This window comes from Marmota monax, unplaced genomic scaffold (genome assembly GCF_021218885.2).
Source record: "Marmota monax isolate L192 unplaced genomic scaffold, Marmota_monax_Labrador192_F-V1.1 WCK01_AAM20220418_F8-fsc00034, whole genome shotgun sequence".
Lineage (NCBI taxonomy): Eukaryota > Metazoa > Chordata > Mammalia > Rodentia > Sciuridae > Marmota > Marmota monax.
Window position 1 is genome coordinate 7,436,528 of NW_026693934.1, and position 22,511 is coordinate 7,459,038.

At 34.4% G+C, this 22,511-nt stretch overlaps 1 protein-coding gene and 1 non-coding gene across 2 annotated transcripts in view; one reads left to right on the forward strand and one right to left on the reverse strand.

The window, feature by feature from the left end:
* Dars1 (aspartyl-tRNA synthetase 1) overlaps window positions 1–22,511 on the forward strand; it is a 58,501-nt gene that overhangs the window by 22,321 nt on the left and 13,669 nt on the right. The window contains exons 5-9 of the mRNA XM_046463758.2: window positions 7,377–7,479; window positions 10,967–11,047; window positions 12,756–12,815; window positions 19,469–19,580; window positions 20,678–20,812. Coding sequence (XP_046319714.1) covers window positions 7,377–7,479; window positions 10,967–11,047; window positions 12,756–12,815; window positions 19,469–19,580; window positions 20,678–20,812 — 491 coding nt within the window. The remainder of the gene's footprint in view (window positions 1–7,376; window positions 7,480–10,966; window positions 11,048–12,755; window positions 12,816–19,468; window positions 19,581–20,677; window positions 20,813–22,511) is intronic.
* Trnag-ccc (transfer RNA glycine (anticodon CCC)) lies at window positions 8,645–8,717 on the reverse strand. Its single transcript has one exon. It is a non-coding gene; the product is annotated as a tRNA-Gly (tRNA).

Here is a 22,511-nt window from a genome sequence, read left to right on the forward strand (position 1 = left end):
TCAGACTTGTAATTCTTTCTATAGCCTCCCAAGTAGCTGGGGTTACAAGCCTGGGTCCCCAGCTACTTGTAAGTATTTAAGTAAAATGATAAATAATTAATTTAAGTCATCACTGAAGGTCCCTGATATCTTTTGTTCTACTAAAGAGAGCCCATATAGTATGTTTAGAGTCAGTTCTTGGTCTGTGCCATATTGAATAGGGAATATACTTCTCACCTATCTTATTTTAAACTTACTGTTCTTGAGATTTTGGTAAAGAAAAATGAGTTCATAAAATAATTCATCATAGAACCACTAGGATGATTGAAACCTTTCATTTTTGCCAAGCACCAATGAGAGCTGGCTTAATAGAGGACCAGAGAACCCAGAGACTTGGCTTACCCACTAAATGGTAACAAAAATTCAGGCTCCTTCTGAACTCTGCTCAACCAAGCCTCCACTTCTATAATGTTTTTAATATATGTGAAACGCTATTAATATTTAAGAAACTAAATAAATCTACAATTAAAATTTAGTAATTACTGCTGTTGATATATCATGCCAAGCTTTCTGGTATCTAGCATGAATTTTTATACTTATTTGGGTTTTCTTCCTTATTAGTACCTGTACCAAGCCATAGTACAATGATCACCAGCATCTTCTCCATCTAATAAAAAAATACTGAGAAATAAGAGGTTTGCTCATAATAGCAATAATAGCTGACTATTCTTATGTACTAAATATAGACCTGTGAAGTGCCATACTTGCATTTTCTCACCCATTCCTCATAGCAACTCTGTAAGGTGTAGAGAGTGTTTTGTTTGGGTTTTTGGTTTGGTTGGGTTTTTGGTTTTTATTCTTTTCTATTTATTTAAAAAGTATAATTGAAGCTAGGAGCAGTGAGATATGCTTGTAACCCAGTGGCTCAGGAGACTGAGTCAGGAAGATTGCAAGTTGAGGCCAGCCTCAAAAACTTAGGGAGGCCCTAAGCAACTTAGTGAGACCCTGTCTCTAAGAAATTGTAAGAAAGGGCTAGGGATATGGTTCAATGGTTAAGTGCTCAGTACCCCCAAAATAAATAAAAATATGTAACAGATTTTAAATTAGTATAAAATGTTTTATGTTTGAATTATAAGTTGATGCTAAAAATAATTTCAAAAGAGAGATTTAAGTTTTCTAAACATTAAGTTATGAAACTTATACTGAGTTTGTCTCTATTCCTATAAAGCAGTAGTTGCTTTCCTAAGGAATCACCCCATTGTTTAAAAGCATGCTATAAAAATAATGGGGAACAAAATTGGAACTGAGTTCCATGTTGCAGTGGCAGTTATTGCAGTAATTTAAAATTTTTGGTGTTTATAAGCGTAAAATCTAGATATCACTAGGCATATCTACTAATTGATTGCATCTAGTTTTATTTAGCGCCCCCCTTTCCTTATCAGCACTGCCATCAGATATAGACCATCTTACACATTATAAGGCACAAAGTCACTCAGCAAAGCACCTGTGTGGTATATTGAAGACAAGTTTCAATTTTTAAGTTAAAATAATTGATGTGGAAAATACAACCACAGACTAAAAATTTAAAATAGGGAGTTATCATTTGCCAAGGTTCTGGAAGATGATGAAAGAGTTTTTCTGGGTAAATTGCAAGCTCTTTGTTAAACAATTGTACAAACTGAAATCCTCCATATAGTTCCATCTTCAGCAAGGGATACGAGATCTTGAAACATTTGGGTATGGGTGTTCTTTCAGATTACTTTTTTGTAGAATAGTGCTAATACACTGTTGATTCTCTGTTATATGGCATATACATTCCAATTTGTACTGTGCCAATTTGTACAATAAAAATCACAGGATTTATGGAGAAATGACTTAATGGTATGATACTGAGAAACTTAATCAGTGGCACTTTCTTTAAAGGCAAGAACTCAACATTTTAAACATAGGTTGAATAGTTTTATACATGGTGGATACTTGAAAAATACATAAATACTATAATAAATATAATATTTTGCCTTTAAAAAAAAAGATCTGCAGTTTGCTGGTGGAAGTAGAAAAGAAATGCAGCCTGTGAGCTATTGTGAAATAATAGAAGACTGCCTGAAAGTGGAGGGAAAGTAGTAACACCAGATGTGGGTGATTGTGGCTTATAACATAGGCCACAGGTAGATGTTTTGAGATAGATGTGTGTATTTTGAATATTCCTGTGTGACTGAGGGCACCCAAGCACTATTGTCTTCCCTGGCCTATTGTTTCTTACTAATGAAATCTGACTTAGGCAAATACAGAATTCTCTGCTTATGTTGTTCCTAATTTATCAACTGTGTTCACACTTTCAGAACAAGTTTATACCAAAATTGATTTGTCTCTTGAAAGAGATAATGGTGTTTGCCCAGAGGTTGGGTTAAAAACATGGGTGTTATCTGTTTGGTTACTGCTTGTGTGGGGATGAGGAAAATAACAAAGTAAACAATAACTTCAAAGTTTCTAGTTTGAAGAAACTAAGTAAATATGACAATATTAATTTGAAGTAAATTGCCAAGATGGGCTGTACTAAACATGACCCGCTCTCTGGAACTGGAATGAGCTCACCTTGCCTTAGAGCACTGGCCAAATAAAGGAAAGATAAGAACAGGACTGAGACTCTGCTTGGATGGGCAGTCCACAGGATTTCCAAAGCTTTAACTGTGTTGAGTAAATTGAAGACAAGTTTCAACTTTTAAGTTAAAGCCAAGACTGAAACAGGTAGTTTTACTGAAAACCATCATTTTTTTTCTTACTGATAATATTCTGTTCCTCCCATCCTGAGTCTTCCCTCCGTTCTAAGTATTTCCTCCATTGTCTTCACCATCACTCCATTTTAACACATCACTCCTACGGCCACAGCGTGGGTTTTGTCCCTCAGGACTTCACCATTTTTAACTCCAGTGACCACCATTCCTAATGACAGTTTCTACCAATCTCCCTTTCCCAAGCCTACTAATTTTCTAATGGACTTCATCAAGACTTCTAGTCTTTTTATCTGTCTTCTCATTTTCTCCCAGTATATTCAACCTCCTACTGACCTCATGCCAACCCCATGTTTCATTCCTAGAACTATTCTCACTGCATGATTATCCACCACTTTTATCCACCTATTTTGTTGTCTTGTCCTGTAAATACTGTTCAAACTATAGACTACTCTGACTCCATAATCACACTGAGGTTTGAGTATTGTGTAGGATGTGTGGCATAATGATTGATTTCCACTGATACAGCTGTGCCCAGTAATATATATTCTACTTTATAATAAAAATTGAAGATTATAAGCTGCCTGTGTTTGAACTCTTCAGGATCCTTCCTCTTTATCCCTTAGTTTCTAAGTATACTTACAAATGAAAAATTTGGAAAACTGAGTTTTATTGCTTACTATTTCAGCAGCCTTCTTTTATGATTTAAAAGAAATTCTGGTGGATTCTGTTTTTTTAAGTGAAGTGAAAAATCCTTTTTTACAAGTGTTTTTGGCTTATATTAGAAATTTGAGGACCAATGAAGCATGAAGTGATTAAAAAAAAATTTTAACACATTCTACTTGGAAAATCAGCTGCTTAGTGAGCTAGCTAACCATTCTGCCAGAATCTAGTTTGGAAAATAGTATGCACAAAAAATGTCTATGAGGAAAAAGCCATTTCAGTTTCCCACTTATTTATCATTCTGTTTGGGGTCATTTTTTCCCTCTACTGCTAAGATTGAACCTAGGGATGCTTTACCACTGAGCTACATCCCATCCTTTTTTTTTTTTTTTTTTTCTTTTTTAATTTTGAGACAGTGTCTCACTAAGTTTCTGAGGCTGACTTTGAACTTGCAATCCTCCTGCCTGCCTCAGCCTCTCTCGAATCAGTCTTTATATATAAAATGCCTGAGATTATCTTTACTACTAGGGAGTGCCTAAGGACTGTTTATTCTCCAGATGTCTCCATTTTTAATGTTACCACCCAAGGACACTAGACATCAAGACATGTGAACTCATATACAACAAAGTGGGAGAAATAATGGTGTTTATATGTTAATTGCTTAGGCCCTACATTGAACTCTATTCCCTCTGGCCACATACCAGGTGGGAAAAAGCTGGGAGTCTACTATTAAAAATATCAAATCAGATAGTTCCAGATGGGGTTTCTTCATCATTTAAAAGGCAAAATATGAGGTCACCTTTAATATCTTAAGTAGATAACGATCTTAGGATTTACTTTTGACATTAAATTTGAGGTGTTTATCTTTTACCTTGTTAGACTACGTATACTGCTAGCAGTTTTGAGGTTTTTCCTTAAAAAGAAACATTGGGGGCTGGGGTTGTGGCTCAGTGGTAGAGCGCTTGCCTAGCATGTTTGAGGCTCTGGGTTTGATTCTCAGCACCACATACAAATAAATAAAAATAAATGTCCGTTGACACCAAAAAAAAGAAAGGTGGCTGGAACTGTGGCTCAGTGGTAACACACTTGCCTTGCACGTGTGAGGCACTGGGTTCAATTCTCAGCACTACGTATAAATAAGTAAAATAAAGATCTATCAACAATTAAGGGAAAAATATTTTTAAAAAGAAAAGAAAGAAAGAAACATTGGAATTTAATACAGAGTAAACTGTTTTCCCCAAATTATCTCTCCTTGGAATGCTAATCTGAAAAGTTGACTCACTAATTGGATTTAAGTACCATAGGACTCTTTATCACATTATTTTAATCAATTCTTTGAAAAGATCAATTTTGTTGTAGCTAAATGAATATAAAAATGAAACAACTGAGGGGCTTGGGGTTGTGGCTCAGTGGTAGAGCACGCGCCTAGCACATGCAAAGACGCTGAGTTTGATCCTCAGCACCACATAAAAATAAATAAAGGTATTGTGTCCAGCTACAACTAAAAAATATATATTTTTTTAAAAAAATAAAGCAACTGAATGAGTTACATAAAGTTGTTGGCACACCTTGTTCCTTAGAATTTTAAGAACAAATACTTTATTGTATATCTGAAATGGTTCAAAGGCTTTAAATGAAATTTGTCTGGAAACAGGAAGATACAATACCTATCCAAATCTGTATTTCTGAACTTTCCTCTTATGTTGACTTTAATAATCTGATTTAGTAGCTAATGCTGGAGTTGAGGCAAGGAATGATCCCCTTTTTTTTTCTTTCTATTTATTTTCATTCGTTGTATCTCTAGCCAGACCTAGGCAGAATGTCTTTGACCACATTTCAGCTTCTTTCTGGAAGGAAACTAGTATGAAATTCAGTCCATAAGAGTAGATAAATTTAGCTTGAGTCAGCTTAAAGAAGACTGTCTGGTAATGGAAGGTCCAAGAGACCGTCAAGGGTCTTTTGCAAAGCCAAAAGGGGTAAAGTAAGAGAATCAAGATGTTTGGAACATAATAAAAAGATAGCCAGGTGGGGCAGGGCAGGTGACTTGGTAAAGCAGAACTACACTAACCAATGAGGAGAAAACTTTCCTCATATAGACATGTGAAACAGCAACAAAATTCTCATAAGGCCTGAATCATATACTCAGACATTAAGTTTACTTGTGTAAACAGATGAGGCAGCTAGTAGGTGGCAGTCACATTAAGACAGATTCAGTGACACCAGATTGCTAGTATTGGAAAAGGTTTTAAACAGTAAACTGAAACCTCTTTGTTCTTTCAGGTCTTAGAAGAGCCTTATCTTAGTTCACCAACTACTTTTGCCTTAATAAATTGAGCTGCTTCAAAACTCGAAATTTTAGTTAGCTATTATATCATAACTCTAGAACAGGAGAAAATGTAAGAAATTTATTTACTCTTGTTTATTTATTTTTTATTTTTTAGTACCAGGGATTAAACCCAGAAGCACTGAGCCACATCCTCAGCCCCTTTTTCTTATTTTTTATTTTGTGACAGGGTCTCACTAAGTTGCTGAGGCTGGCTTTGAACTTGTGATTCTCCTGCCTTATCCTCCTGAGCTGCTGGAATTATAGGTGTGTGCCATCACACCCAGCTAATTTTTTTTTTTTTTTTTTGAGATAGTTAATAACAGGCATAGAATCCTAGGCAGTATAGCAAAATAAAATGAAAATTTTTCTTTCTTACTATTCTGAATCTGTTATCCTCATTTTGATCCCTTCCCTAAGCAAATGTTCATGAACTGGATTGGGGTGGTGGTGTGTGTAAAATAAGCACTGTTGGGTTTCTGAAATGTTTGATAGCACCACAACTACTAAAGACCCAGTTCTTCATCAGAATGAATAGAACTTTTCCATGAACATTAGATCTTATCGTTTTCAACAACTGTATTGTGGCACATTCTACTGGTATAAGAATATACACAGGGGCTGAAGTTATGGCTCAGCGGTAGAGTGCTCACCTGGCATGTGTGAGGCACTAGGTGTGATCCTCACCACATAAAAATAAATAAGGGCTGGGGTTGTGGCTCAGTAATGAGTGTTTGCCTAGCATGCTTGAGGCACTGAGTTCGATCCTCAGTACCACATAAATGTAAAATAAACATATTGTGTCCACTTAAAACTAAAAAATAAATATTTTAAATAAATTAATTAATTAAATAAAGGTATTATGTCCACCTACAACTAAAAAAAATTTTTTTTAAAAATATACACAATAGTAAAACTAGTACATTTTGTATGAGAATCACTATTTCTTCCTTGGTTATGTACTAGAGATTTTTAAAATACATCAAGTGTTTTAATAACTTCATAAAGGTTTTATTTCAGAATTTAAGTGTCTCATTCAAGATCAAAGTTTCTTAAAGAATAAACTACCTAGGAGTACATTTATTTTATGGTCATCATATATTAAGGTTTATTCATAAAGGCATTCTTTTAGTAGGAATACACAATCCAGTAGGCTGTCTGTCATAAATCCAGTGGCAAAGTTTACTCAGAAACTATAGGCAATGAAGATTTAATTTCAAAACAGCACCCTAATGTCCTCTTGAAATCTTTTCAGTTGACCTTCTTCTATTATTTAATACCATTACATACCAGTAATTGCATTTATTGAAGCCAGTGTTTCTCATTATAGGAAATGCTGATCATACTGAATCTCAAGTATGGGGAGCAAAATGTTCTTTAATAAATAATTGAAAACCTTTTGCTACTTTTCACAATTTACTTGGCCCTGTTGCCTTTTATGCCCAGAGTATCTTATAAATGATAACTAAACTATGGCATCTAAAAAATAATCTCTTAAAGAATGTCACAAAGTGTGCAACATAATAGCTTATTTTAAGTAGGTTAAATAGACTGGTTTTATCTCAAGTGGCTACTGTTTTAAAGAGAGCTTAACATGTTCAGCTTTATTCCTTAAACACCAAATGAATCCTGACACCTCTAATGAGTTGATTAAAGTTGGGAATTTTATCTCTTGACAGCATCAACAAGGAAAGCATCGTAGATGTAGAAGGCGTTGTGAGAAAAGTGAATCAGAAAGTTGGAAGCTGTACACAGCAAGATGTTGAGTTACATGTTCAGAAGGTAACCCTTTTCAAAATATGAAATTGTGAGGGCTGGGGAGCACTTTCTAGCATGTCTGAGACCCTCGGTTTGATCCCCAGCACCTAAACAAACACACATACACACACACACACACACACACCAAAATATGTAAAAATATTTCTGTATATAAATGGTATCTAGAAAAAAATTACAGCTTTTCATGTCACATTTTTAAAGCTATTTTTTTTAATTTATTTTTTAGAAGTAGCTGGACACAATACCTTTATTTTGTTTATTTATTTTTATGTGGTGCTGTGGATCAAACCCAGGACCTCGCACTTGCTAGATGAGAGCTCTATCACTGAGCCACTATCCCAGCCCCAACATCTACATTTTTTTAATAGTTTTTTTTAGTTATAGATGAACACAATGTCTTTATCTATTTTTATGTGGTGCTGAGGATCAAACCCAGTGCTTCACACGGCCAAGGCAGGCGCTCTACCACTGAGCTACAGCCTCAACAGTTTGTGTTATATAACAAATTATCTCAGGTTTGTTTGTTTTGTTTTTTAATTACCTCAGGATTTAATGATTTAGAACAACAAACATTTGCTTATGATTCTGTGAGCAAATTAGGATAGGCCTGTCTGGAATAGGTCACCTGCTCCACATGGCATTGACTAGTTCACAGATGTATCTGGAGCATCGCTTCTTATGGCCTCTCCTAATCTAGGATCACCTAGATAAGTTGATATGGTACTAGGGTAGTTCCCAGAGGCAAGTAAGGAGAGTCCTGTGCACAAGCATTTTTTTCAAAATTTCAGCTTGTGTCATGTTTATTAAATATCCCTTGTTCAAAGTCATTAGGCAAAACTCAACCCTAAGCGGTAGTGAAATAGATTCCAATTTTTGGAGGAGGAGCAGCAAGAACATACATACAGGAACAAGAGGAATTATTGCAGCCATTTTTGTACTTAGTCACATAAGGAAAAATATAAAACACATCTTAAAAATTTATTTACAATTATGAATCGGTCTTACTATGAATTTTCTTCTGATGATGCTTTTAAAGTTTGATTGATTATGCCAATCTTTAATAGTTTTGTTTCATTGAATTAATATTTTCACAACATAGAAAAGTCAAAAGAGATGACCCCACATTGGTCTCACGTTACAAATAGTAACTTTTTTTTTTTTTTTTTGCGGGGGATGCTAGGGATTGAACCCAGGGCCTTGTGCATGGGAAGCAAGCACTCTACCAACTGAGCTATATCCCCAGCCCATTACCTTTTTCTTTGTTTTTTTTTGTTTTTAAACATAACTTTATCCTTCATCTATTTTCTTCTCAGGCATAGAAACTGAGAATGCTCATTTTCATTGACTTGGTAACCAGCTACTTAGGAGGATCACAATTTTGAGGCCAGCCTGGGCAACCTAGCAAGATCCTGACTCAGAATTTTTTAAAAGAGGATTGGGAGTGGGGATGTAGCTCCATGGTGGGGCACTTGCCTAACATATGCAAAGCCCTGAGTTCAGCCCCCATTTCTACAAAAAAAAAAGTAAATTCACACACATTTAGTACTATTGAAATGACCTTTCAATTTTGAACCTATAGCTCTGCGATTGAGGCCTAGATTATGTCTACAATATGCATTATTAAATATCTCTTTAAGAAGGTATCTTCAGGGTTGGGGTTGTGGCTCAGCGGTAGAGTGCTTGCCTAACACATGTAAGGCCCTAGATTCAATTATCAACACCACATAAAAATAAATAAATAAACGTATTGTGTATTGTGTCCAACTACAACTAAAAAATTAATTTTTTTTTAAAGAAGGTGTCTTCAAAACAAGATGGTTTCTTTCACCCTCACTTTATCTCTGTATGTGTATATGCACATGTGCATGAGTATATATTAAAAAAATGAGGCAGACTGATTCAGAAAGACTAATAACACATACGTACTCACTAATTTGAGAGTAAGATTGTATTTAACAGAAATTGATTATCATGGAATTCTCTTGAGACATAGAAAATCTTGTATTTTTACTGACCTAACTTGATAGAATTCTTTCTATGTGTCTTATTTTGATTCATTCCCATCAGGCAATCTGTAACCTAGTAAAGAAGTCCATTGATGCTGACTTCTAAGAAAGATAGCTCCTGTCTTCTAACTAAATCTTTTTCAATTCTTTACTGAAGAAAACTTTTAGTGACTAGAGCAAACAAATGTATTTTTAAGAAATTCTTACTGAACTAGGCATATAGGTCATTGATAGAGCTCATGCCATACACAGGGCCCTGGGTTCAATCTGTAGCACCGGGAATAAAAGAAGATATTCTTAAAATGTAGCAGGCAACTTAAATAAGGGTTAATAATAAATATAAAGCCTAAAGAACTTACAGACAAGTTTTGCCTTAATAAAAATAGTTATAAAGTATTTCACAAAGCATAGTTTTACAGACTAAATAGAATTTTATCATAAGCAATGACTTTTCCTAATCGTGTATATATTTATTCAAACAGCATTCACTGATAATATATACTTTGTACCAAGTATTATGTGAAGGTCTGTAGCTCAAAATACTCAAAAACCTAATAAAGATGATGATGGATTTCTACTAATTATAAAAGTAAAAGAAGGAGCTCTTTAGGTCTACTTTGTATTGGAAATAAAATTTGTTATCAAAGGAAACCCTACAACTTGGGTATAGGAAATAGTGACAAATAACTCTGCTTTACTATGAGGAAGACTGAAGTGTCCTTTTGACACTTTTTTTTCTTGAAGTGTCTGAGCTAAATGCTAAATGTGATCTGCCAACTGGAAGAATATAATTCGCTTTCCTGAATTAACTAAATAAAGGCATTTCCCTTTGTGCTTTAGCAAGTTTTCCAGCCACGGTTGGGAATATAATATAGTAATTTTTTTAAGAGTATTCGGAAAATCTTAACCCAGTCTTTATGATCTAATTGTTTCTTATCACTGAAATGTGAAATTAGTGAGTGGATATTGAAGAATTTTAACAGTGTAAAGGAACATTCTGTATGGCAGCTTCCAACCAGAAAGCATCAGGAAATTACATGTTAATATTTGATGAGAGGAGGCAATTAAGGGATCCTTGGAAAAAAAGAAAAGGAGAGGTGTAAGCAGAGCTAGACTGAATCAGATCCTAGTAATATCAATGGTCAAATGCTTTTAACAGTAGTAGCAATTCTTATATTAATGGATTGATTCTTACATAAACCTCATTTTAATTAAAGCTCTGAGATTAAATGATTTCCCTAACAACAGCTTTTGTATGACAAATCTAGGCCAACCCATTGAAGTAGGCAAAAATACCTCCATTTTAGAGATGCAAAATATATATATATATCTTCTTTGAGTTTAGCAAGCATTTTCCGTTAAGGATGTATGCAAACATTGCTTCATGTTTAAATCAAATGCAGATTTTTTTTTTTTTTTCTATTTAAGCAAAAGATACCAGGTTTTGTGTACCTTTGCTATTTTTGGCCATTTCTCACTTTCAGATTTATGTGATCAGTTTGGCTGAACCCCGCCTGCCCCTGCAGCTGGATGATGCCATTCGGCCTGAGGTGGAAGGAGAAGAGGTATTTTATATTTATGAAATACACTTCCTGTTTATATTTAGTTTGTAAAACATTGAAAACCTGATGTCCTAGTTTTGTACTGAGTACCTGTAAATTGATTTGGGCTCACTTTTTATTTAAATTTACAGGGTCTGGGAATGTGCTTGCTTACTATGCACAAGGGCCTGGGTCTAATCCTTAGCACCATAAGAATATATATGTATATAAATAAATTTTACAGTTCTAACATTTTTATCTCAAAATCCCTTTTACACTTTTTTGTTTGTTTTCTTTGAGGTGCCAGGGATTGAACCCAAGCCTTACACATGCTAGGGCTAGTCCTTTGGGCTGGGTATATAGCTCAGTGGTAAAGTACTAGCCTAGCATGCACAAGATGTACAAGGCCCTGGCCTCCTGGCCTAATTCCCAGTACCACCAAAGAAAAAAAAAATTGAAAATTCCCACCCACTCCCAACTTTTATTTTATGGGTTTACCTATCAATATTTACAGTATTAGAAATTAAGACAAATTTGAAAGAATTAATTTGTTTAAAACAATACAAATGTATTTTAAACTTGTATATGTTTCATATGAATAATAAAATTAGCAGTAAAAAGCATTTTATATTTTCCAAAACAAAAAATAATTTAGTGTCAAGTGACATTGTAAAAAATAATAATAAAAATAATTTTTTAAAAAGTGATATTGTGTTATATATGCATAAATCTTTAATGTCTGTCTTTTTTTTCCATTTTAAAATGTTGTCTTTTTATTATTGAGTTTTTTTTATTTAGTACAGACACAAGTGTTTTATTAAATACATGTTTCACAAATCTTTTTTCCCATTCAGTGGGTTGTCTTCTCACTTTTCCCACCCTTTGGTACCAGGAATTTAACCCAGGGGCACTTAACCACTGAGCAATATCCCAGCCCTTTTTATATTTTTTATTTTAAGGCAAGGTCTCACTAAGTTGCCTAGGGGCTTGATCCGTTGCTGAGGCTGGTTTTAAACTTGTGTTCCTCCTGCCTCATCCTCCTGAGCCACTGGGATTACAAACAGGCCACTGTGCTTGGCTTCACTTTCTTGATGGTATTATACGCTGCACAAAAGTTTTTCTTTCTTTTTTTTTTTTTTTTTTTTAATGTCTGTCTTAATATACAACTAGATTCTCATTGCTTCTGAATTTACTCTGCTTTACCTTCATATAATCTTTGGAAAGCTCTTTGGTACACTCATTATGAGTGAGAGTGAAAAAGTATTATTATGCAAAAAAAAATGGGTTTGACTTCATGAACTCCCTGAAAGAATCTCAAAAACCTTTAGTGGTTCCCAGACCACACTTTTGAGGACTACTATTTTAACTTTTATCTGTTCCATCAATGTAGGCCTAACAGCTTAAATCCAGGAATCAATAAAGTTGCAGGTGGTTAATTCTTCTAATGTTCCAATAATGAGACAGAATTGTGGGGTGGAAAAAGGAAAGAAAGCCTCAGCATCTGTTCATGCACATTTCTTTCTCTTTAACACTAACTTCTCTGATCCTGCCTCTTATTTCTACTGTGACTTTAGATCCCTGATTTTTGTACATAATATTATTAACACACAGCCATTCTTACTTAAAAGTGAGCAGCTTCTGAAAGGTTTTTGTGTTCTTCAAAATTTACAGTCTGTTTTTTGGTGTTACAGGTTTTTTTGTTTTCTGTTTTTGATTTTGTTTTGTTTTTTAGGAAGGAAGAGCTACTGTTAACCAAGATACAAGATTAGACAACAGAGTCATTGATCTCCGGGTATGCCTCGTTTATTTATTAAGGTGATATGATTATGTCAAAATTGAGATGAGCAGGGATACCATAACTATTTTAAGTTTATAAAGCTAATTGGCATTTGCCTATGTATAATTATTCAGGAAACAGTTACCTTTCAGATTGACCCTTCTTCTAACAGGAACTGCTGGCAACAAGAACAGTCAAGTACTGGTTCACAAGATGTTGACTCACTTTGTTTTAAAATGATAGTGATCATAAATCCAATAAATAGAGTCAGTTCCAGGTGATAACTGTTTTGACAAGTTTAGTCAACAAGAAAATATAACTACTAATATTACTACAAAATTGTGAAAGAGGTTATATGCACATTTTTAGAACAAAAAAAGTGCAGATGAGTAATTAATGCTTCAATCTTGTGAATTTGATCTGGACACAATTAATAATACAGAAGTATTTGGCCCTAGTGGTTTATACAGCAGTTTCATGGGTCTTTTGTTTCCCTTTTGCTTTAGTTGCAAGTGAAAGATTTCAGTGCTTTCATCATTATAGTAAAACCAGTGTCATCTTTTTTTCTTAATGTTTGACCACATCTTCCTCCTTAAATATTCTACCTAATGTCAGATTCTTTGTCACCTTAAGAGTTATTTCCAACTCTTCTGCAATCATGCCAATTTAATTTGCACTTATAATACATTCAGTGTTGTTCCTAATTATTTGCTTTTTGTTTGCTTTTACCTTTTCCATTTTGATTTATGTAGAAAAATCCAGCAGTAATCAAAAGTCCTCTCTTCTTTTTATTTATTTATTTTTTTAGGGGCACTCCACCATTGAGCTACATCCTCAGTTTCTTCTTTGCTTTTTTGTTTTGTTGTTGTTATTTTGAGACAGGGTTTAAGTCCCTGAGGCTGGCCTCCAGCTTGTAATCCTCCTGCCCCAGCCTCCAAAGTCAGTAGAACATGCACAACCCCCACCCAACCCACCCTTTGCTAGACCTCTTGAAACTGCCTAGAAATCTCAGGTTTTTGCATATTTGTCCCTGTTATTTGTTCACACAGTTGTGATTACTTTGTGCCTCTGGAATTTGGCCCAAAGATTTTATTATTTTTGTTTTGTTTTGTTTTAATTCATTGCCACCATTGAAGCAAAGGAATTTTGTCAGGTGTAGTGGCACCCATTGAAGCAAAGGAATTTTGTCAGGTGCAGTGGCACATGCACCTGTAGTCAGTTCAGTCACTTGTGAGGACAAAAACAGGAGACTCACTTGAGCACAGAAGTTTGGAATTAGTCTGGGTAGCATAGTGAGGTCCATCTCAAAAAGAATAGAAAGTCAGGCATGGTGGTGCAAACCTATAATCCCAACAATTTTGGAGACTGAGCAAAAAGATCACAAGTTTGAAGCCAGCCTTGACAATTTAGCAAGGGCCAATATCTCATCTCAAAATAAAAAATAAAAAGGACTGGGGATGTAATTCAGTGATAAAATGTCCCTGGGCTCTATCCCCAGTACCAAAAAGAAAAGAAAGAATAGAGGAGAGATAGTAGTTTTGTATTAAAATTTAAGTGGCTTTTCTTAAAAAGTTGGAGGAGAAACTGGCAATACTGGGTCCACATGAGCTTGCATACTATGGGGCATGCTTTGTCCTGTACCACTAAGGATCATTCTGTTATTTAATTCATGTTATTTGGTCCTCAGAAGCATTCATATTTATTTTTTTAATATTTTTTAAATTCTAGATAGACACAATACCTTTATTTTATTTTGTTTATTTTTATGTGGTGTTAAGGGTCAAACCCATTTCTTCACACATGCTAGGCAAGTGCTCTACCATTGAGCCATACCCCTAGCCCCAGCATTCTCATTTTTAACCTCTACTTTGACATTTAGGGAGGCATGTGCATTAATAACTTCAAATCTTTAAGCACCTTAGTTTACAAAAGCAGCTGTTTTATTCTTAACTTAGCAAAGGCAGGGGTCAGAAGGCTGGGGTTGTAGCTCAGTGATAAAGTATTTGCCTAGCATGTGCGAGTCACTGGATTCAATCCTCAATACCATAAATAAATAAATAATAAATAAATAAGTGTGTCTATCTACAACTTAAAAAAAAAAAAGGGTTGGAGAAGCTGCAAGTCAAAGGCAAAATTAACAATCTCCAATAATATAAAACATTCCAGGATATATCTTCATGTTCATTCTACTGTAGCCTAATGTTTCTGTCAGATAATGAATTGTTTTCTCTAGAAACTTTCTAGGCAGGCAGTCTGAATAAAAAATATTTAGTCTCCTGGCCCCATACATATAAATAAAATACAAAATAGGGCTGGGAATGTGGCTCAGTGGCTGAGTGCCCCTAAGTTCCATCCCAAGAACCCCAAAAACGGGGAGGGGGTTTATTAGGTTGACTTACTTGACCAGAAGCTAGATAGTCCAACAATGGCTGGAAAACTGGGAGAACCAGTACCTGCACAGTCCAAGAGGCTGAAGCCCCAGAGCAAAAGGTATCAATGGTGCTACCCTAGTCAGACCTAAGGCTTCTGAAAATTCCTTGGTGGATCACTGGCAGAGTCCACTTTGGAAGAGTGAAAATCCAATATCCTCAGAGATTGTAGCAGCAATCAAGAACCCATTCAATAAGAATAGAGCTTTCATGTGCTGTTGCTTCCTTGTTCTTCCAACTTTTATTCCATCCACACATAGGGAGGGTCTCCACTTGAGTTGGCTATTCTCACATGCCAATCATTCCTTGGCAAACCCAGAAGTCTCTTAATCATCGGCATCTCTTAATCCGATCAAGTTGACAGTTCAAATTGACCATTACAAATTAACCATACCTAGCCAATTGAAATAAGGTTTAATTATACTTTCAAATTACACAGTATACTTTACATTAACTTATGTGCCATAATATTTTAGTTGCATTTTATTTGAAATAGGTTTACACGAATGCTTTATTAAATATATATTTCTTTTGTTTTACTCTAATCTTACTGAAGATCATTGTTAATTTTAACCCTAAACCATAAATTTTTTATATAGATGGAAAAGGCAATTATAGTAATCAACATGTAATAAGGTAACAGTTTTTCTTTTTTTAATTATTTTTCTTTTTTAAATTTTTTCTTCATGCTGTTTAATTATATTCTACCCAGAACAACCTGATTTGGCTGAAAGGGGAGAAATTTCCTTTACCATTTCTTAGATTTTAAATTCTTTGAGTTGTCCTCTTATGATAATGATTTTTGAAGGAGGAACAAATATTGAAAGATGAACCAGTAGTGGATACAAAATGATTTGTATCTACTTTGATTTTATCCACTGAGCACGATTTCTCTAGCAGATTAACTGTACAATCCAGGCTTTTGGACAGTGTTTGCCTCTGGACAAATTGCCTTAGAGTGATATTCAAATCTCCTAATACTAAATTTTATTTTTTAGTTTGGGGGCAGGGAGTTTTGTTCGGTTTGGGATTTGTCTTTTCTTTTGGTACTAGGGACTAAACCCAGGGGCACTATACCATGAAGCTACATCCACAGCCCTTTTTATTTTTCATTTTGAGACAGGGAATTGCTAAGTTGCCCAGTCTCGTCTCAAACTTGTGATCCTCCTGCCTCAGTCTCCTGAGTACCTGGGATTGCAGATGTGTACCAACATACCCAGCTTCTTGGTAGTAATTCCTGTTAATATGATAAGTAATTTAAAAAGTTCAGGATTTATTTTGGAATATTTTATTTTTCTTGGTTTTTTTCCCCACCCTCATTCTCAAATTCAACTATTAAAAATAGTAAATATTTTCCAGTATGTAAGGGCTAGTAGAAATTAGAACATAGTAGACAAATTAAAATCAGACATAGTGGCACATGCCTATAATCCAGCAACTCTAGAGACAAAGACAGGAGGATAACAAATTCAAGGACAGCCTGGTCAATTTAGCAAGACCCTGTCTCAAAAAATAAAAAGGGCTAGGGACATGGCTCAGTGGTAGAGCTTTCCTGAATTTAGTCCCCAGTACCAAAAAAATAAAGAAAGAAACAAATTGGGACATTGGAATTATTATCTAAATAACTGTTCACTGTCTATTCTAAGTACCATCTTTCTGATGGTTAGCAAGTGTCTTGAAAAATCTAATGAGGAAAAACACTATATATATATATATATGAATGAGACATAATTCCAGTTTCCTGGATCTGTGTTCTGCACTAACATTCTTGTTTATGTAATCAGGACGTCAAGAATGGTAGCCCAGTGTCGTTTTTAAAAAAACATAATTAGTGCTTTGTACGGTGGAACACACCTATAATCCTAAATTTGAAACCAGCCTCAGCAATTTAGTAAGGGCCGTAAGCAACTTAATGAGGCCCTATCTCACAATAAAAAATAAAAAGGGGTGGGGATGTGGCTCAGTGGTAAGGAACTCCTAGGTTCAGTCCCCAGTATCAAAAAAAAAAAAAAAAAAAAGAATTTTAAATAAAAACATAATTAGTGAAATTTCTATTAATACCATATAAGCTGTGGTGATCATATATAGGTTGTTAGATTTTTTTATGGTAATACATTATCTAATCTATTTTATTAAGAGTAATGACAAATGTCTTCTGGATGATATTTCTCACCCTCCTTACAAGCAGGTCAGACACACAGTTGCAAATGAGTTATAAACGTAAAATGTCTGAAAAACAACAAATTCTTCATCAAAATTTTAAAACTCTTTACTGAAAGAATACATTCAGTTGGGTGCAGTGACACATGCCTGTAATCCCAGCCGCGCTGGAAACTGAGGCAGGAGGATCATGAGTGAGTTCAAAGCCAGCCTCAGCAAATTAACAAGGTCCTAAGCAACTCAGTGAGACCCTGTCTTGACATAAAAATATTTTTAAAAGGGCTGCGGATGTGGCTCAGTGGTTAAGTGTCCCTGGTTTCAATCCCCAGTACCAAAAAAAATACATTCAACTACTTTACCACTAAGAACAGGATTAAGTTTAAATCCCAAATCACAGAAAATGCCCAGATAAGTTCAGATACATAAAGTTAAATAACACTGAAAATATACTATCAAATGTACTTCAAAGAGGCTGAAATAATTTAATACTTCAACTAGCATTGTAGTACCCAGTTTCCCTAGTCTTCAGCACTATATATTCATTCTTTTTTTTTTTTAAGTTGTAGTTAGACACAATACCTTTATTTCACTTATTTATTTTTATGTGGTGCTGAGGATCGAACCCAGGATCTCGCACGTGCGAAGCAAGCGCTCTACCGCTGAGCCACAACCCCAGCCCCTACATTCATTCTTTTTTGAGATATTCTACTCCTGGGAATTTGAAAAGCAAATCAATAATCAGAAACATATGTGAAATTAAATAATTAAGGATACCTACTTCAAAGTAGCCTATAATTTTGAAATGTTAAATAAGATTTAAATCTTCACACAGGACATGAAGACTGTAGGTTACTATATTTTTGAAAGCAAGAGTTTGTAATTTGTTGTGATTGAATGAACCCTATTTCCCTAAACCACATAGTGTAAAAGAAAAGCCACAAGTCTTTCTCTAGTTTAAGTGTAGACATCTTGCAAATGAATAAGTAAATAGTCCAAAAAATTATGAGTCTTTTATATGTTTTCAGTTGTTTTGTGGGAAATTATTGATTTGTACCTTTGACTTTGAATTATAGAATACTGTTACTTAAATATGTCCTGGTTTACATGAATTTTTTCACTCCACCTACAGAAAGTCGAGGTTATTAAGTAGAATTTTTTGTGGTGAAGGAAATGTAGATTGGCCATCTCATCATTAACAGCGTTTTCAAAGGGTGCTACTATCTACATTCAGAATGAATGCTGTATGCACTGATTCAAGAGTAAAGCCCTTTGACATGGGGTAAATAATTGAAATTCCTGAATACCATTTCAGCTTTCCACAGCTATCAATGTTTTAAGGTCAGGTGTTTTTTGCTAAATGTCTATCTAGTCACAGAATAACTTCTTGATGCCTTTTTCCCCCTCCTTCTAATGTATTAGGCAAGACTTTCAGATAAGAAACCACTTCTTTTGACCAAATGATCAAAAGTTAGTATAGAACAGAGACAATTACTTCTAGAGCTTTCTGGCAACTATTAGATTTGGTTGAGGCTGAAAGTAAATTGGGGGACCAAAGAAACTGAGAAAGAAAGTAGGGGAAGGGAGAAAAAATACAAAAGGTGACTGGTAGACAGTGCTTTAGATGCCATTTGAGAAGTCAGTGTCATAGGATATCTACCCCTTTTATTTTTTCTTAATTTAATTGAAACAAACACATGATTGTCTGCAATTCAAGTATTATTGATAATAATTAAAAGTATATGGTTGCTTTATTCATTTATTATTCAGTGCTAAAATCTTCCCTTAGAGGATTTGTATGCTGCACAAACATCAGTAAGCTCACTTCATGGTTGCCTTTAGGAAAAAAAAATAGAATTTATAAGTAAGGTATTTCATTAGTTAAGAAATATTTTTCTTTTATGGAATTCTTACAAATTAAAACATCTGCTCATAGCATTTCTATGATCATATATAGTCATTACATTCCAGCATCCTTATCACCTTCTGTGTTGTTTCGTTTGTGTGCTTTTAGGTTTCTAGCAGTGCTGAGCACACATGGTGAATGAAATTGATTTTATTACATTTTTTATTGTCTTATAGACATCAACTAGTCAGGCAATCTTCCGTCTGCAGTCTGGCATCTGCCATCTTTTCCGAGAAACTTTAATTAACAAAGGTTTTGTGGAAATCCAGACTCCTAAAATTATTTCAGGTAAGCTTCAAAATATTTATATTAATTTTTACTTTAATACTGGAGAATCACAACTGTCCCTTAAGATTTATTATCAAGAAGCTTTTTTTTCCCAAAGCTCATGTGCTATTAGGAGACATTTATCACCACTATCAGTAATTTTACATCCCCTCATTCCATTTTTGTGATGATGGTTTTAAAATGAGACAGTAACACAAAAAGCACAATTCCTGTTTCTAAAATTAAACCAGGAGCTATGCATTGTTTAAGTATCTTTTGAAATTGGTATAATAATTTTGTTTTGTACAAACTGTATTGTAAAATCTCTGAATATCCATTAATGGGAAAATTACATTAATTCTTATTCTTTTTGTTTAATATTATTTTTCGGTTTAGGTGGACACAATATCTTTATTTTACATTTATGTGGTGCTGAGGATTGAACCCAGGGCCTTGTATGTTCTAGGCGAGCAATCTACCACAGAGCCACAACCCCAGCCCTAATTCTTATTCTTACATGAAAACCTTGTCTTAATTATTTTGCCCTTTTGAGAATTGCTAAAAAAGAGTATTATGGGTGGTATTTAGTTAAAATTTTAAAATGAAGTTTTGATTTTTTTATTGTTTTTTGGGCTTGCAGGGGGCACTTTACCATTGAGCTACATGCCCAATCATTTTATTTTTCCATTTGAGACAGGGTCTCACTTAGTTGCTGAAGTTAGCTTTGTACTTATAATCCTCCTGCTTCAGCCACCCAATTTGCTGGAATTACCAGTGTATGTCAGTGCCTGGCCTTGCATTCTTGATAATTAGAAAATGGTTATCTTTTTCCTTTCTGTGTTTTGTTTTTACAGTTACAAAGAAGCTTTAATAGATTTGAAATTGGTACAGAAAAGAGGCATTTGTAGCCAAAGAAGTCAATGTGGTTTACATATAAACTATGTAGAATCACATATATATAAGAATACTATATAGACTGTGATTTATCTGCAGCTCTTGATTTTCCAGTCTTTCTTTTTTGAATACATTGTTCAAATTTAAAGGATAAATTGTTTTTACTAAAGGATTACATTGATAAACTTATAACTTATTATAATAAATAAATGTTTACATTTCAGCTGCCAGTGAAGGAGGAGCCAATGTATTTACTGTATCATATTTTAAAAATAATGCATACCTAGCTCAGTCTCCACAGCTGTATAAGCAAATGTGCATTTGTGCTGATTTTGAGAAGGTGTTCTGTATTGGACCAGGTAAGATTTTTGTCAGTTATGATTTTTTTTCCAAGTTCATTAATGATATAATAATTATAGTGTTAGAAACACATTTTGTGTGTGTGTTTGATGTACAGGCGCTTTTAAAAATTTAAATTCTTTTATCTGCTCACTATTAGACTTTGAGGTAGAAATCAGAATGTGTTTGAGTAGACATTTTAGGGGGGAAAGTAGACTATTTAGAATACATATATACTCACTAGTTCATTAAACATTTGAACATCATTCATGTCAATAGGATCATAAGCATTATATATTCTTACTAAAGAATGCTGAAGAAATTTTTATTATCAAGAATATTTCATTTTAAAGATGCATGCTTTGAAAATATTCAGTCTGAAATATACCTAAGTATATTAATTATTTTACCTACATGCAACTAAAGCAAACCATAATTCATGTTTGAACTATTCTTTCAAGCCCCCCCAGTACTAAAACCCAGATAGGTGCAATCTGTCAGATATTATAGTTTGTTGTCTTTAATAACCTCTTCTTTTGTAAGTTTCCAGTGTTGTTCTTTTTATGCCAGATGGGTATGGTGGTACACGTCTATAATCGCAACAGTTTAGCAAGACGTTAAGCAACTTAGCAAGACCCTGTCTCAATATTTTTAAAAATAAATAGAAGGGCTGGGCATACAGCTCAGTGGTAAAGTACCCCTGGGTTTGTCCCCAGTGCCCCTAAAAAACAAAAATTATTTTATTCCAGAGCCATTCTGTTTATTATTGTTTATATGCTTAATTTTGGTGTTATGCTGAAGTCTGTTAGAAATTAATGAGAAATGTCTATATCTAATATCATTTTTAAAATACGTTTGCTATAAGTACAGGCGTGTAATCATGGCATATTTTTATGAAGCTAATTATAAGAAAAACATCAGCTTTCCTTCATTCTTTTAAAACTTAACAAGTTATATATAGTTTTTGATAGCTTAATAAAAATTAGGTGCTTGATAATAGAGAAACTGGCAAGATCATTAAGTGTCTTTAATTTTCTGAATTTATTAACCAGTTATTTGTTTTAACACATGCTGCATATATAGTCTTACGTTAGGTACTGTGTACATAAAAGAAGAATCAACCAGCATTTCTCAAATGTTAATGCATATGAATCACCTGGAGATGTTGTTAAAATGCAGATTCTAGTCAGTTAGATCTGGCATAAGGCCTGATATTCTGCAGTTCTTAAAAGCACATAGGTACTAGATGCTTGATGCTGCTGATTTGCAGTCATGCTCTGAATGACAAGAGAATAAACATTGTATCTGCTCCCAAGACTTAATAAGATGTTCATACAGAGCTGGGGATGTGGCTCAGTGGTAGAGCGCTTGCCTAGCACGCATGAGGCACTGGGTTCGATCCTTAGCACCACATACAAATAAAATAAAGGTAGTATGTTCACCCACAACTAAAAAGATATTTAAAAAAAAAAAAAGGATGTGCAGTCACGGGGAATAATCAAATGATTTTTAAAATGAATAATCAGACTATGCTGAACAGTCAGCAGATTGGTGTTAATTGTGTACCAAGGAAAAACTAAGGGAAGAAGTTGGAATTTGCTAGTCACCATAAAAGAAAATTCACACTGAAATGGGCTTTAAGGACAAAGTGGGATATATAAACAACAGAAATGACATTTTAGAGGAAACAGGATAAGTAAAGAGCATGGAGAAAACAAA